Here is a 15,683-nt window from a genome sequence, read left to right as displayed (position 1 = left end):
ACCACAGGTAAAAACCCCCAACCACAGGTAAAACCACCCAACCACAGGTAACCCCCCGCAACCACAGGTAAACCCCCAACCACAGGTAAAAACCACCCAACCACAGGTAACCCCCCCGCAACCACAGGTAAACCCCCAACCACAGGTAAACCCCCCAACCACAGGTAAAACCCCCCAACCACAGGTAAAAACCACCCAACCACAGGTAACCCCCCCAACCACAGGTAAACCCCCAACCACAGGTAAACCCCCAACCACAGGTAAAAACCCCCAACCACAGGTAAAAACCCCCAACCACAGGTAAAAACCCCCAACCACAGGTAAACCCCCCCAACCACAGGTAAAACCCCCCAACCACAGGTAAAACCCCCAACCACAGGTAAACCCCCCCAACCACAGGTAAAAACCCCCCAACCACAGGTAAACCCCCCAACCACAGGTAAAACCCCCCCAACCACAGGTAAACCCACCCCAACCACAGGTAAACCCACCCCAACCACAGGTAAACCCCCCAACCACAGGTAAACCCCCAACCACAGGTAAAACCCCCAACCACAGGTAAACCCCCCAACCACAGGTAAAACCCCCCAACCACAGGTAAAAACCCCCAACCACAGGTAAAAACCCCCAACCACAGGTAAAAACCCCCCAACCACAGGTAAAAACCCCCAACCACAGGTAAACCCCCCAACCACAGGTAAAACCCCCCAACCACAGGTAAAACCCCCCAACCACAGGTAAAAACCCCCAACCACAGGTAAACCCCCCAACCACAGGTAAAACCCCCCCAACCACAGGTAAAACCCCCCAACCACAGGTAAACCCCCAACCACAGGTAAAACCCACCCCCCCAACCACAGGTAAAAACCCCCCCAACCACAGGTAAAAAAAAAAAACAACCACAGGTACATACAGGTAAAAATGTATGTGCCCCTTTGCTGCTATAACAGCCTCCACTCTTCTGGGAAGGCTTTCCACTAGATGTTGGAACATTGCTGCAGGGACTTGCTTCCATTCAGCCACAAGAGTATTTGTGAGGTCGGGCACTGATGTTGGGCGATTAGGCCTGGCTCGCACTCGGCATTCCAATTCATCATGAAGGTGTTCGATAGGGTTGAGGTCAGGGCTCTGTGCAGGCCAGTCAAGTTCTTCAACACCGATCTCGACAAACCATTTCTGTATGGACCTCGCTTGATGCATGGGGGCATTGTCATGGTGAAACAGGAAAGGGTATTCCACAAACTGTTGCCACAAAGTTGGAAGTGCAGAATTGTCTAGAATATCATTGTATGATGTGGTGTTAAGATCTCTCTTTACTGGAACTAAGGGACCTAGCCCAAACCATGAAAAACAGTCTCAGACCATTATTCCTCCTCCACCAAACTTTACAGTTGGCACTATGCATTGGGGCAGGTAGCGTTCTCCTGGCATCCGCTAAATCCAGATTCGTCCGTCGGACTGCCATATGTGAAGAGTGATTCATCACACTGCTCCAGAGTCCAATAGCGGTGAGCTTTACACCACCTCAGCCGATGCTTGGCATTGTGTATGGTGATCTTAGGCTTATGTGCGGCTGCTCGGCCATGGAAACCTGTTTCATGAAGCTCTGGACGAACAGTTATTGTGCTGACGTTGCTTCCAGAGGCAGTTTGGAACTCGGCAGTGAGTGTTGCAACCGAGGACACACCATTTTTTTGCACTGTGTGCTTCAGCACTCAGTGGTCCCGTTCTGTGAGCTTGTGTGGCCTACCACGTCGTGGCTGAGCCGCTGTTGCTCCTAGACATTTCCACTTCACAATAACAGCACTTACAGTTGACCGGGGCAGCTCTAGGAGGGCAGAAATCTGACAAACTGACTCGTTGGAAAGGTGGCATCCTATGACTGTTCCACGTTGAAAGTCAAGGAGCTCTTCAGTAAGGTCAGTCTACTGCCAATGTTTGTCTATGGAAATTGCATGGCTGTGTGCTCAATTATTTTACACCTGTCAGCAACGGGTGTGGCTGAAATAGCCAAATCCACTAATTTGAAGGGGTGTCCACATACTTTTGTTTATATAAATCAAATCAAAGTTCATTTGTCACGTGCACCGAATACAACTCACAGTGAAATGCTTACTTAAAGGTTCTAACCAATAGTGCAAAGAAGGTATTAGGTGAACAATATGTAGGTTAAGAAGCCTAAGTAGCCTTCCCTGTGGCTCAATTGGTAGAGCATGGTGTGTGCAACGCCAGGGTTGTGGGTTCGATTCCCACGGGGGGCCAGTACAAAAAATAAAAATGCATGAAAAATGAAATGTATGTATTCACTACTGTAAGTCGCTCTGGATAAGAGCGTCTGCTAAATGACTAAAATGTAAAATGTAAAAAAATGTAAGAAATAAAGAACAGTAAAAAGACAGTGAAAAATAACAGTAGCGAGGCTATAACAGTAGCGAGGCTATAAAAGTAGCGAGGCTATAACAGTAGCGAGGCTATAACAGTAGCGAGGCTATAACAGTAGCGAGGCTATAACAGTAGCGAGGCTATAACAGTAGCGAGGCTATAACAGTAGCGAGGATATAAAAGTAGCGAGGCTATAACAGTAGCGAGGCTATAAAAGTAGCGAGGCTATAACAGTAGCGAGGCTATAACAGTAGCGAGGCTATAACAGTAGCGAGGCTATAACAGTAGCGAGGCTATAACAGTAGCGAGGCTATAACAGTAGCGAGGCTATAAAAGTAGCGAGGCTATAACAGTAGCGAGGCTATAACAGTAGCGAGGCTATAACAGTAGCGAGGCTATATACAGTAGCGAGGCTATATACAGTAGCGAGGCTATATACAGTAGCGAGGCTATAAAAGTAGCGAGGCTATATACAGTAGCGAGGCTATATACAGTAGCGAGGCTATAAAAGTAGCGAGGCTACATACAGTAGCGAGGCTACAAACAGTAGCGAGGCTATATACAGTAGCGAGGCTATATACAGACACCGGTTAGTCAGGCTGATTGAGGTAGTATGTACATGTAGATATGGTTAAAGTGACTATGCATATATGATGAACAGAGAGTAGCAGTAGCGTAAGAGAGGGGTTGGCGGGTGGTGGGTGGGACACAATGCAGATAGCCCGGGTATCGATCAGACAGTATAGTGTATCTTTAAAAACAAGTAGGGGAGGAATGAGGGAGAGATCACACTGAGCTGATACTGACCCGAAGTGTACACAAGGATTTAAAACAAGAAATAAGGTGGAAACTTCCTCCAATCGAATGCTTTTAAATTCATGAGGAGGGAGTGTACACTTCTGGGTGAAGGGTAGAGAATGGGAACAAAGACCAGAATTCTCTCTAAACAGACTACCAGGTCAAATAGGCCCCTGGTGAAAAGTCATGCACCATTTGGGTCCCACCCTACTACTTACATAACCGGCATAGAACATCCCATTCTGCATGGCAAAGACGAACAGAGAGAGAGGGAAGATGGATGAGGTGAAGAAGTCAAGACAGCAAAAACAGGACGACATAAAAAAAATGGAGACAGACAGAGACAGACGGGGGACAGACAGACAGAGACAGACGGGGGACAGACAGACAGACAGAGACAGACGGGGGACAGACAGACAGAGACAGACGGGGGACAGACAGACAGAGACAGACGGGGGACAGACAGACAGAGACAGACGGGGGACAGACAGAGACAGACAGGGGACAGACAGAGACAGACAGGGGACAGACAGAGACAGACGGGGGACAGACAGACAGACAGACAGAGACAGACGGGGGACAGACAGACAGACAGAGACAGACGGGGGACAGACAGAGACAGACGGGGGACAGACAGAGACAGACGGGGGACAGACAGAGACAGACGGGGGACAGACAGAGACAGACGGGGGACAGACGGGGGACAGACAGAGACAGACGGGGGACAGACAGAGACAGACGGGGGACAGACAGAGACAGACGGGGGACAGACAGAGACAGACGGGGGACAGACAGAGACAGACAGAGACAGACGGGGGACAGACAGACAGAGACAGACGGGGGACAGACAGACAGAGACAGACGGGGGACAGACAGACAGAGACAGACGGGGGACAGACAGACAGAGACAGACGGGGGACAGACAGAGACAGACGGGGGACAGACAGAGACAGACGGGGGACAGACAGAGACAGACGGGGGACAGACAGACAGACAGACAGAGACAGACGGGGGACAGACAGACAGACAGACAGAGACAGACGGGGACAGACAGACAGAGACAGACGGGGGACAGACAGACAGAGACAGACGGGGGACAGACAGAGACAGACAGGGGACAGACAGACAGAGACAGACGGGGGACAGACAGACAGAGACAGACGGGGGACAGACAGAGACAGACGGGGGACAGACAGAGACAGACGGGGGACAGACAGACAGAGACAGACGGGGGACAGACAGAGACAGACGGGGGACAGACAGAGACAGACGGGGGACAGACAGACAGAGACAGACGGGGGACAGACAGACAGACGGGGACAGGGAGAGAGAGAGACGGGGACAGGGAGAGAGAGACAGGGAGAGAGGAAGCAAGGGGTTAGTGACAGATTTCCATTGGCAAGCTCAGCACTCAGTCTTGGCAAGCACTAGGGTTTCCGTTAGGAAAATGCAGTAAGGAACAGCAAAATCACCAGCCTATGTCAATCCAATATGTCACGTAATAGAAAGGTTTAAGTCTACAAAAAACGTAGTCCACTCTGTTTCTTACAGAGTCTAGTTTTGGAAACAGAAAAATGTATTGAGATCAAAGGTTTTATCGAGGCGAAAATGAGCAGAATGTCTGTTCTCCCACTGCCGGCCACTGAGCTTCCTCTCATTACCATATTTGGTAGTGAGTGGAAACTCCAACCAGATGCTTCACATTTATACACCTGGTGAAATATATCTGGCTCATTGCTCGTTCTCTGTTATAAGCCCAGCAATGTGCACAAGGCAGTAGGCTATGTGCCAAAATTCATTTCACAAAGCAATTAGCGGGAAAACACAATTGTCAAAAGTGCACATGCACTTCAATATGACAGAGATGAAAATATTAATTACAAATTTTGAAAGACGAGAGATCTAAAGATGCAACAACTAGCATGGGTTGCTAATATGACTAGAAGTGTGCGTTTGGCTACTGGACAATGAAAGAAAGTAGAACATGAGAGAAATAGACTTCCATATGCCATTGAAACCAGTAGTCTTTATAAAATAATTGGCTCCACATTCTACAGGTTAGATTTTACTTTGAAGCAAGGTAAGACATGCCTCATTAACATGAAGTAAAATGTTTGGTTTCAAACAATTAAGTGTATGTTTTTAAAATGCATCCTGCCTCCAGCCAGCTCATTGCAACATGGTGTGTGTATGATGCGCTGAACACTGCCTACCATCACCTTGGAAACACACTTCAATCATCAGTCCAAAAATCTATTATTAAAACAAAAGCTATTTTTAAAATCGTGGCCATCAAAACTGTTTTTAACACACGATTGCATTTATTGTTAGGCAAAGATTGGGCTGATGAAAGCATGTTTCACAGCAGTAATGAATGAGCTGTTTGAGGAGCTGCAGCAGCAGCTTTCACGTTGTCTGACAGATTTGTGTTCATAGGCTCTGTATCTGTATGCTGCGTGTGTGTGATGAACATAACGACTCACGAAAATACACAGAAGGCAATTTAATTCCACAAAATGTATGCAAATGCCCCTATAGCATGACCGGTCAAATGTATTTCCATCTATAAAAAGGCTATAAAGCATTATTTTGCAATGGGATTATTTTATTTTTATTGGACAATTGGGCAGTGGCAGTTAACATTTATTTTGGTGTGGGGAGGGGGGGCAAAAGCCGGCTATTACCGGCTAACGGAAATCCTGGCACACACGCACAAAGCACAGTCTTGGCTAGAGTCCATCTACTGCAGCTGGACAGGCTGTTATCGACAAATTAACATCACCTGCTTCTCCGGTGTGTGTGTGTGTGTGTGTGTGTGTGTGTGTGTGTGAGAGAGACAGAGAGAGAGACAGAGACAGACAGACCCAGCCGACAAACAACCACTCACCAGGTGTTGTACAGGCATGGGTGCGGGGGCCATGGGAGCAGGATTCCAGGCCCTGGTGCTGGTCATGGTCTTGCTCTGCCAGTTGTGTCCCCCAGTCAGCCTCTTCTCTCCAGACTGGCTCCACTGCATGTCTGGCCTGAACACCGGGGCACACAGAGACAAAATACACCGTGCAAAAACACCACACTCGTTAATCAACTGTCACAACATGACACTATATAATATCTGTAACAATCCGACACCAACGGTTACAGGTAGGCAAATAATAGAAACGGATATAACTGCATGTCTATAATGTTATTAATAAGCAGCTGTCGTCGTCGTCGGCGCAGACGGGCAAGCTGCTGCTGTCGTCGTCGGCGCAGACGGGCAAGCTGCTGCTGTCGTCGTCGGCGCAGACGGGCAAGCTGCTGCTGTCGTCGTCGGCGCAGACGGGCAAGCTGCTGCTGTCGTCGTCGGCGCAGACGGGCAAGCTGCTGCTGTCGTCGTCGGCGCAGACGGGCAAGCTGCTGCTGTCGTCGTCGGCGCAGACGGGCAAGCTGCTGTCGTCGTCGACGCAGACGGGCAAGCTGCTGTCGTCGTCGACGCAGACGGGCAAGCTGCTGTCGTCGTCGGCGCAGACGGGCAAGCTGCTGTCGTCTCCTAAACACGACCCCGCCAAGCCGCACAGTTTTTTGACACACTGCTCGCTTAACCTGGAAGCCAGCCACACCAATGTGTTGGAGGAAACACCGTACATCTGGCGACCGGAGTCAGCTTGCAGGCGCCCGGCCCGCCACAAGGAGTTGCTAGAGTGTGATGGGACAAGGACATCCTGGCTGGCCAAACCCTCCCCTAACCCGGACAACGCTGGGCCAATTGTCCGCCGCCTCATGGGTCTCCCGGTCACAGCTGGCTGTGACACGCCCTGGGATCGAACCCGGGGCTGTAGTGACGGCTCAAGCACCGCGATGCAGCGCCTTAGACCACTGCGTCACTTAGGAGGCCCAGAATATCACTTATTTTAGTTTTATGTCGAGAAGCAGTCTACTGTGTGTTATCAGCACTGCCTGCCTGGGACTGGAGTACTGTAGGATGGCAGACCGCCACAGCCCTCTATTGTCTAGGGAAAACGCTGCAGTAGTCTGGCTCTACATCACATCTACACACACACACACACTTACTTCTTGGCTGGGGCTCCTCCGAACTGCAGATCTGAGGAGAGAGAGAGGGATGGGTTACGTGTATTTAAGTCTCCAGAGAGAGAGACAGACACAGAGAGACAGACACAGAGACACAGAGACAGAGAGAGAGACAGAGAGACAGAGAGACACAGAGACACAGAGAGACAGAGAGAGAGACAGAGAGACAGAGAGACAGAGAGAGAGACAGAGAGACAGAGAGAGAGACAGAGAGACAGAGAGAGAGACAGAGAGACAGAGAGAGAGACAGAGAGACAGAGAGAGAGACAGAGAGACAGAGAGACAGAGAGAGTATCTAAGCCAGACAGACAGAAAGCCAGCCAGCCCTGGGGAGTAGTGAAGGCTCCTAAATACTGTTTACAGTAAGAATAGCGGCTTGTGATCAGTGGCTCCCTACTGGGTTCCCTCTCACTGTCCTTTCCCTGCCTGTCCTCTCTCTGTCTGCCCAAACCCCTGATCGCTACTAGGGCCAATCCCTACCATTAGGTAATCCAGGACCAAGAGGGAAAGAAGAGGGCTAGACCAAGGGGGAGAGGAGAGGGGTAGAGAATAGAGGGGGAGAGGAGAGAGACATGAGGAGTCAGCAGAATGCACAAAGAGAAAGACACACAAGGAGGAGACAGATGAGGACACAAAAGAAGTGTGTGTGTTTCTGTACAGTACTCACTGCCGACGAGGTTGGCGAGGGAGGAGTCCAGGTCGTTGGCCAGCAGCTTGCCCCCTGGGTGGTACCCCTGATGGGGGTGACCGGGGTGGGGGTGACCAGGGTGGGGGTGGTGGAGGGCCATGGGGGGAGCCTGGTTATGGTTGGACACTGTGGGCTTCAGCAGGTCCCCAAGAGCATCAAACCCTGGAGGACAGAGAGATGGAGACACCGGTTAATACAATACACACAGCACAAAGCCAAGCAGGTACATTATACATACACAAGGATATCAGCATTACACAAAGCGTAGGCCACGAGCTCACACACAGATGGGTTATGAGGTTACAAGAAAAGCACTGCATGCAGGAACGGTTTGACTCAAGTTTGAGAGAGAGAGAAATGACTTGGGGGGGGGGGGCAGAATCAGGCTGTGGAATATCATGACAGAGTCATGAAGTCAAACGGCTGTGGTCCATTCCTTTGATATCTATGCTCAGGGCTTCAGTAGCTGTGTACTGTCTATTCATTGTATTTCTAGGATTCAGCCTCAGGGGCGGTAGCTGTATTTGAGTGATGGATTTCTGTTATTGAGTCATTACGCTGATCGATTCTATTCATTACATTTCTAGAATAAAACAGTAGAAGTGGAACCCATTTAGTTCTACCGTTTATAGTCAGTCACAGTCGATAAGATTTTTTAATTTTTTTCCCCAAATCTATTTCTAGCCCGAGTAGGCTAGCTATTTTTGTGTGCTAATGAATTTTATGTGCTCGTTGTTGTGGAGTCATTACCCAGATGGATTCTATTAACTCTGTTTCTGGATGAAAACAGGAGCTTTATCCTTTCTATGTATCCTATTTCTAGGCCCAGCAGCTGTGTTATGATGGATTTACGTTCTTGTGGTTGGCATGTTGTGAAGTCATTACGCTGATTGAGGCTGTGTATTCTAGCAGCCAAGAGGACACACACACACACAGGCCTGTACTGTATTAATGTATACAGGGTTGATAGGGGTAGCAGTGAGAGTCAATGAGAAATGAAGTAATTCACGGTGTAAACCTTAAATTATATTACTATAACCATGGTCAAGTGTTGGTACTCATTCTGCTAATGGGGACACAATACCACACACACACACACACACACACACACACACACACACACACAATACCACACACACACACACACAGAGCGAAAGGGAGAAAGGAGCAAAGAGACGTGTAGCCAGGCCGACAGGAGGAGGACGAGGACGATGACAGAGGGGGAGGACGACGACGACAGAGGGGGAGGAGGACGACGACGACAGAGGGGGAGGAGGACGACGACGACAGAGGGGGAGGAGGACGACGACGACAGAGGGGGAGGAGGACGACGACGACAGAGGGGGAGGAGGACGACGACGACAGAGGGGGAGGAGGACGACGACGACAGAGGGGGAGGAGGACGACGACAGAGGGGGAGGAGGACGACTTACGACAGAGGGGGAGGAGGACGACGACGACAGAGGGGGAGGAGGACGACGCACGACAGAGGGGGAGGAGGACGACGACAGAGGGGGAGGAGGACGACGACAGAGGGGGAGGAGGACGACGACAGAGGGGGAGGAGGACGACGACGACAGAGGGGGAGGAGGACGACGACGACAGAGGGGGAGGAGGACGACGACGACAGAGGGGGAGGAGGACGACGACGACAGAGGGGGAGGAGGACGACCGACGACAGAGGGGGAGGAGGACGACGACGACAGAGGGGGAGGAGGACGACGACAGAGGGGGAGGAGGACGACAGAGGGGGAGGAGGACGACGACAGAGGGGGAGGAGGACGACGACAGAGGGGGAGGAGGACGACGACAGAGGGGGAGGAGGACGACGACGACAGAGGGGGAGGAGGACGACGACGACAGAGGGGGAGGAGGACGACGACGACAGAGGGGGACGGAAGGAGAGTCATATTAGAGGAAGAAAAAGACATGAGAGCTGCCCTCCCACCCCTCCCTCATCTCCTCCCTCATCTCCTCCCACCCCTCCCTCATCTCCTCCCTCATCTCCTCCCACCCCTCCCTCATCTCCTCCCTCATCTCCTCCCACCCCTCCCTCATCTCCTCCCTCATCTCCTCCCTCATCTCCTCCCTCATCTCCTCCCACCCCTCCCTCATCTCCTCCCTCATCTCCTCCCACCCCTCCCTCATCTCCTCCCTCATCTCCTCCCTCATCTCCTCCCTCATCTCCTCCCTCATCTCCTCCCACCCCTCCCTCATCTCCTCCCTCATCTCCTCCCACCACTTGACTAAGAGAAAATTAAGCGAGGGAGCGGGGAAAAAGGAGGAATAATATTTGGTTAGAAAGCTGTGTCTAGCTTCAGGAGTGTGCTGACAGAGCAATGCATCCCAGATGGAACCCTATTCCCTACATACTACACTACTTTTAACCTGAGCCCTATTCGGTCAAAATTAGTGTAGTATGTAGGGAATAGGGTGCCATCTGGGACTCCACGTTGATAAAGTAGGAACTTCCTGCTTGGTTCAGCAGGAATCAGAGAAAACCAGCACACTCAGTAGAGAGAGAGAGGAGGAAGGCAGAGGGGGAAGAGAGCCTCGACCCCGCAAAAAACACATTTAAGAAAGAAGAGTTAACCGTTAGCTAAGTGTTTGGAGGGGCTCAGATTGAGACAACAGAGGCAGTAGAGGGAAGAGGGGAAAGATGAAGAGAGGAGAACAAATGGAAAGGTAGCGCCTCTGAAGAGATGGGCTGTCTGTAATGTGGGATGGCGGGACGGTGTGAACAACAAATGGATGGGTGACAGATGAATGGGAATGGAATGAGATGACCATAACACACACAGCGATGCAAGATGAAACAGTGGTAGTAGGAACACCCGACCTAAAGCTGAATTATTTTGTGGCAACACAAACCAAGCCAGAGATCTGAACCAAACCAGCAGAAGTGAAAGAGGTTAAGTCTAGCAGCTAGTTGTAATCATAGGTAGTAAGCTAAACCAAGCCAGAATTACTCATTTAGTGTATGGTTCTCTTTACCATCGGCGGCTGGCTGCACGCCGTTATTGGCTATTCCTCTAGCCCCGCCCCCAAAAACAGCGTCAAAATCTACATTTATGGAGGACTCAGCTTGGACAGCAGCACCTAGGAGACAGAGGTCAGAGGTCATGAGATTGTTGTCAGGGCTACATAAAACTGGCTTTAGGCGGAAGACATTGTGAACACAGAGGAAGCACTGGCTGGCTCTCAGTAAATAATATTTATTCATCTCTGTTGCTAGGGAGCATGGGGCCATCATAAGAGCTTCAGAACACTGAAGGTTTTAACACTGTCGTAACCGCTACATAGGATGCATTTCAGTGTTTCTAATAGAAAATAAAATGGTGGCTAGGCGAATGAACGGGTGATGAATGGATAAACACATGAATGACAGAATACATCACACAGGAAATACGTTTTTATATTTACAAGTAAAAAGAGAGCTGTATTCAGAGGCCAAAATAAAACCCCTGAAGTCTAAACAGAGGCTTGTCAGGACAAAGGGTTTTACACGTGTTTTGTGTGACTATACACAGCTTATCAACACTCTGTATCTCCACCCTCCTTCTGAACAGGAAGTTCAGGAGGTTAAGTGAGAAAAACAAACTACGAAAAGTGAGTGTGTTTTCCTGTGTTGATTAGTAGCACGTCCATGTCCTACCTCCCCAGGCACTGGCGGCTGTACAGATGGAAGGAGTGCTCTGGACAGCAGGGATGAAGGCTGGCTGCAGGTCAAACAGATCACTACTGAGGTTGGGCATGCTGGAGGGGAGGGAGAGAAAGAAAATCAATGAGAGAGTAAATGTGATTAAAGTTTCCCTTCTACTTTATCAACGTATCTTTAAAGAGCACTGCTAGCAACGGCCAAGAAAACAAACCAACAAGTAATCACATCATAGAGCTTTCATTTGCACAAATATCAGCTTTGACGTACGCAGAGCGATAAAAACTGATCATGAGAACGACAGCATTTTTAAACATCAATAACGTTGATTCAATTCATTATGTCTTTTTGACTTGACCAGGGCACGTTGGACTACGGTGGTGGTTGTTGTTGAGACGGCCTATAGACTTCTATCTACACGAACTGTTATAACCACCTATAACCTGTCGTTAGCATGTTATAACCTACCTATTGGTGGATGGTGTGTTGAATAGCTCCATGGCCTGGTTGGTGTTGTGGTTGACACTACCCATGGACTGTGTACTGGGGGAGGCAGAGGGAACAATGGACACACCTATCTCCTTCAGACGCTGGTCCTGGAGGAACAGAGAAACACACTGTCAAACATCGAGTACGAGTTGGCTAACACACCTTACTTCACTAACATGTTTTAGCCTTGCGCTAACAAATATATTTGTTTTTAAAAATGTAGATTTTTTTTCCCTCAGCGTTTATTGAGAGCAGTATGGCTAACTCAAAAACCTTCAGCTAGAAAATGTGAAATGTCAACATGTTTTCTGCAGGACTATTTGCTAGCTAGACTAGAACTCTGCTGCATTGTCCTTTCACCATCCACAGAGCTCATCTAAAACATTAAAACTCACACAGCAGTTGTATCAATGAGGCACAAAATAAGCCAGAAGTTACAACATGCTGTGCCCAGCAAGCTGTTTGACTTTTCCCCGCAGCCTCGTAACAGGTGTGAAACTTCCAGCGATGCTGTCAGGCAGTTAAATCTGAATATGACTAGTGTTTTTCTGTAGTTTCGTTGTTATGGTATTTCTATCTCCCAAGTGAAATGTTGTTTAGTGTAGCAATATATAGTGTAAACTTGTGTACTGTTGTAATAATGTTTAGTGTATCGGTGCTCCCCTTCTAAGGCCTGCCGTCTCTCCTTCTAACCCCTTCTTCGTGTGTGTGTGTGTGTACTTGTTTTTCTACCTTATCAGGACCCCAATGTCCTCACATTTCACCTTATTGTTTTCCTACCTTGTCAGGACATTCACTTTTTTTTTTTGAAAAGTCAGGACTTGAATTTGTTTGAATAGTATTTTAAGAGTTAGGTTTAGGGTTCTGGGGTAAGGGTTTTTGGAGTTAGGTTAAGGGTTAAAGAGGATTTTTAATGGTGGAATAAATGTTACACTCTAAAAAGTCCTGAAATTTCCCAAACACGCAGCTGTGTGTCCCAGTGTAAAGATGTTACCTGTACCTTGAGGGCCTGCAGTCTGGCCTGCTCCTCTTCTAAGGCCTGCAGTCTCTCCTTCTCGTCCATGCGGCTGAAGGACATGCCTGTACTGGACAGAGACGTCACCGCACTGGACAGAGTGGACGCTCTATAGTCGGAGAACAGGGAGAGGACAGGTTTTACATACAGTATAAACGTGAAGAGGGTGAGCGAGAGAGAGAAAAGGGGAACCAGAGGTTTAGATCGTGTATATACCACTGGTAGCAGCGCTACTCTCTGGTTCAGAGGGGTTGGGTTAAATGCATTCAACATTTCAGTTGAATGCATTCAGTTCTACAACTGACTAGGTATATCCCCCTTTCCCTTCATGTAAATGCTGACAAAATTTGGTGAATTTCAATCCTCTTTTCTCCACTGGGAGGAATGTCTTAACCTGTTAGGGCTAGGGGGCAGTATTGACACGGCCGGATAAAAAACGTACCCGATTTAATCTGGTTACTACTCCTGCCCAGTAACTAGAATATGCATATAATTATTGGCTTTATATAGAAAACACCCTAAAGTTTCTAAAACTGTTTGAATGGTGTCTGTGAGTATAACAGAACTCAAATGGCAGGCCAAAACCTGAGAAGATTCCATGCAGGAAGTGGCCTGTCTGACAACTTGTGTTTCATCTTGGCTCTTTTTATTGAAGACTCAGGATCTGTGCAATAACGTGACACTTCCTACAGCTCCCATAGGCTCTCAGAGCCCGGGAAAAAGCTGAACGATATCGAGGCAGCCTCTGGCTGAAACACTTTATCGCTTTTGGCAAGTGGCCGATCAGAGTACTATGGGCTTAGGCGCGTGCCCGAGTCGACCGAATGCTTTATTTTCTTTCGTCTGTTTACCTAAACGCAGATTCCCGGTCGGAATATTATCGCTTTTTTATGAGAAAAATGGCATAAAAATTGATTTTAAACAGCGGTTGACATGCTTCGAAGTACAGTAATGGAATATTTAGAATTTTTTTGTCACGAATTGCGCCATGCTCGTCACCCTTATTTACCCTTTCGGATAGTGTCTTGAACGCACGAACAAAACGCCGCTGTTTGGATATAACTATGGATTATTTTGAACCAAACCAACATTTGTTATTGAAGTAGAAGTCCTGGGAGTGCATTCTGACGAAAACAGCAAAAGTAATAACATTTTTCTTATAGTAAATGTGACTTTGCTGAGTGCTAAACTTGCTAGGTGTCTAAATAGCTAGCCCTGTGATGCCGGGCTATCTACTGAGAATATTGCAAAATGTGCTTTCACCGAAAAGCTATTTTAAAATCGGACATATCGAGTGCATAGAGGAGTTCTGTATCTATAATTCTTAAAATAATTGTTATGCTTTTTGTGAACGTTTATCGTGAGTAATTTATAAATTCACCGGCAGTGTTCGGTGGGAATGCTAGTCACATGCTAATGTAAAAAGCTGGTTTTTGATATAAATATGAACTTGATTGAACAAAACATGCATGTATTGTATAACATAATGTCCTAGGGTTGTCATCTGATGAAGATCAAAGGTTAGTGCTGCATTTAGCTGTGGTATGGGTTTATGTGACATTATATGCTAGCTTGAAAAATGGGTGTGTGATTATTTCTGGCTTGGTACTCTGCTGACATAATCTAATGTTTTGCTTTCGTTGTAAAGCCTTTTTGAAATCGGACAGTGTGGTTAGATTAACGAGAGTCTTGTCTTTAAAATGGTGTAAAATAGTCATATGTTTGAAAAATTGAAGTTTTTGCATTTTTGAGGTTTTTGAATAACGCGCCACGGGATTACACTGGCTGTTACGTAGGTGTGACGATTTGGTGCCACCTACCCTAGAGAGGTTAAGGGTTTTATGGTAAAGTATAACTATGTGCTTCTTATACAGGTTTTATGGTAATGTATAACTAACTATATGTGCTTCTTATAAAGGCGTTATGGTAAAGTATAAATTTGCATGTGCTTCTTCAACAGGTTTTACAGTAGGCATAATGCGGTGGTTCAATGCCAGTCCAGTAGTACAGTACCTGGTGTCAGCGCTGAGCTCCTTGGTCTTCTTCCCCTCCAGAGAGGCTAGGTGCTGCTCCAGAGCCTCCAGGAGACTACTGGGGGCCTGGGGGAGGACGAGAGGGGGGAGGAGAGGGAGGACGAGAGTAGGGGGAAGGAGAGGGAGGACAAGGACAAGAGGGGGGAGGGAGAGGGAGGACAAGGACAAGAGGGGGAGGGAGGGAGGACAAGAGAGGGGGAGGGAGGACGAAGGAGGACGAGGGAGGACGAGGGGAGGGAGAAAGCGAGAGGGAGGAGGAGAGAGGGGGAGGAGGGAAGAGGGGTAAGAGGGAGAAGGGGATGAGACTTGCCAAAATAAAACTCATTCTCACTGTACCCGCTCTCTGTCACTCATTTACCTCTGAACACATCGATAAAAACACAGAGTCCCAGAAAATCCCTCTCAGAATAGAACTAAGGCTTTGTCCCCAATTGCTCCCTATTCCGTTCATAGTGCACAGGGCTCAAAAGCAGTGTACTCTATAGGGAACAGGGTGCTATTGGGGATAAAGCCCACAGCTACATGCACTCTGTATAAAGTAGGTTAACAACA

The 15,683-nt window shown here is 48.3% G+C and overlaps 1 protein-coding gene across 12 annotated transcripts in view; it reads right to left on the bottom strand.

Moving 5' to 3' along the window:
- The window catches only part of LOC106578047 (phosphatidylinositol-binding clathrin assembly protein), a 77,864-nt gene that overhangs the window by 8,244 nt on the left and 53,937 nt on the right, over positions 1-15,683 (bottom strand). For 4 of the 12 annotated variants that reach the window (XM_014156601.2, XM_014156603.2, XM_014156608.2 and 1 more), the window contains 9 exons: positions 15,112-15,197; positions 13,078-13,207; positions 12,063-12,190; positions 11,592-11,692; positions 10,931-11,035; positions 7,916-8,098; positions 7,231-7,261; positions 6,068-6,230; positions 3,399-3,422 (listed from right to left, as the gene is read on the bottom strand). In XM_014156601.2, the coding sequence (XP_014012076.1) occupies positions 3,399-3,422; positions 6,068-6,230; positions 7,231-7,261; positions 7,916-8,098; positions 10,931-11,035; positions 11,592-11,692; positions 12,063-12,190; positions 13,078-13,207; positions 15,112-15,197 (951 nt within the window). The remainder of the gene's footprint in view (positions 1-3,398; positions 3,423-6,067; positions 6,231-7,230; positions 7,262-7,915; positions 8,099-10,930; positions 11,036-11,591; positions 11,693-12,062; positions 12,191-13,077; positions 13,208-15,111; positions 15,198-15,683) is intronic. The other 8 variants (XM_014156607.2, XM_045701576.1, XM_014156602.2 and 5 more) reach the window with 6 other exon arrangements.

This window comes from Salmo salar, chromosome ssa18 (assembly GCF_905237065.1).
Source record: "Salmo salar chromosome ssa18, Ssal_v3.1, whole genome shotgun sequence".
Lineage (NCBI taxonomy): Eukaryota > Metazoa > Chordata > Actinopteri > Salmoniformes > Salmonidae > Salmo > Salmo salar.
Note: the sequence above shows the minus strand (reverse complement) of the source record. Positions and strands in the feature narration are given on the sequence as shown.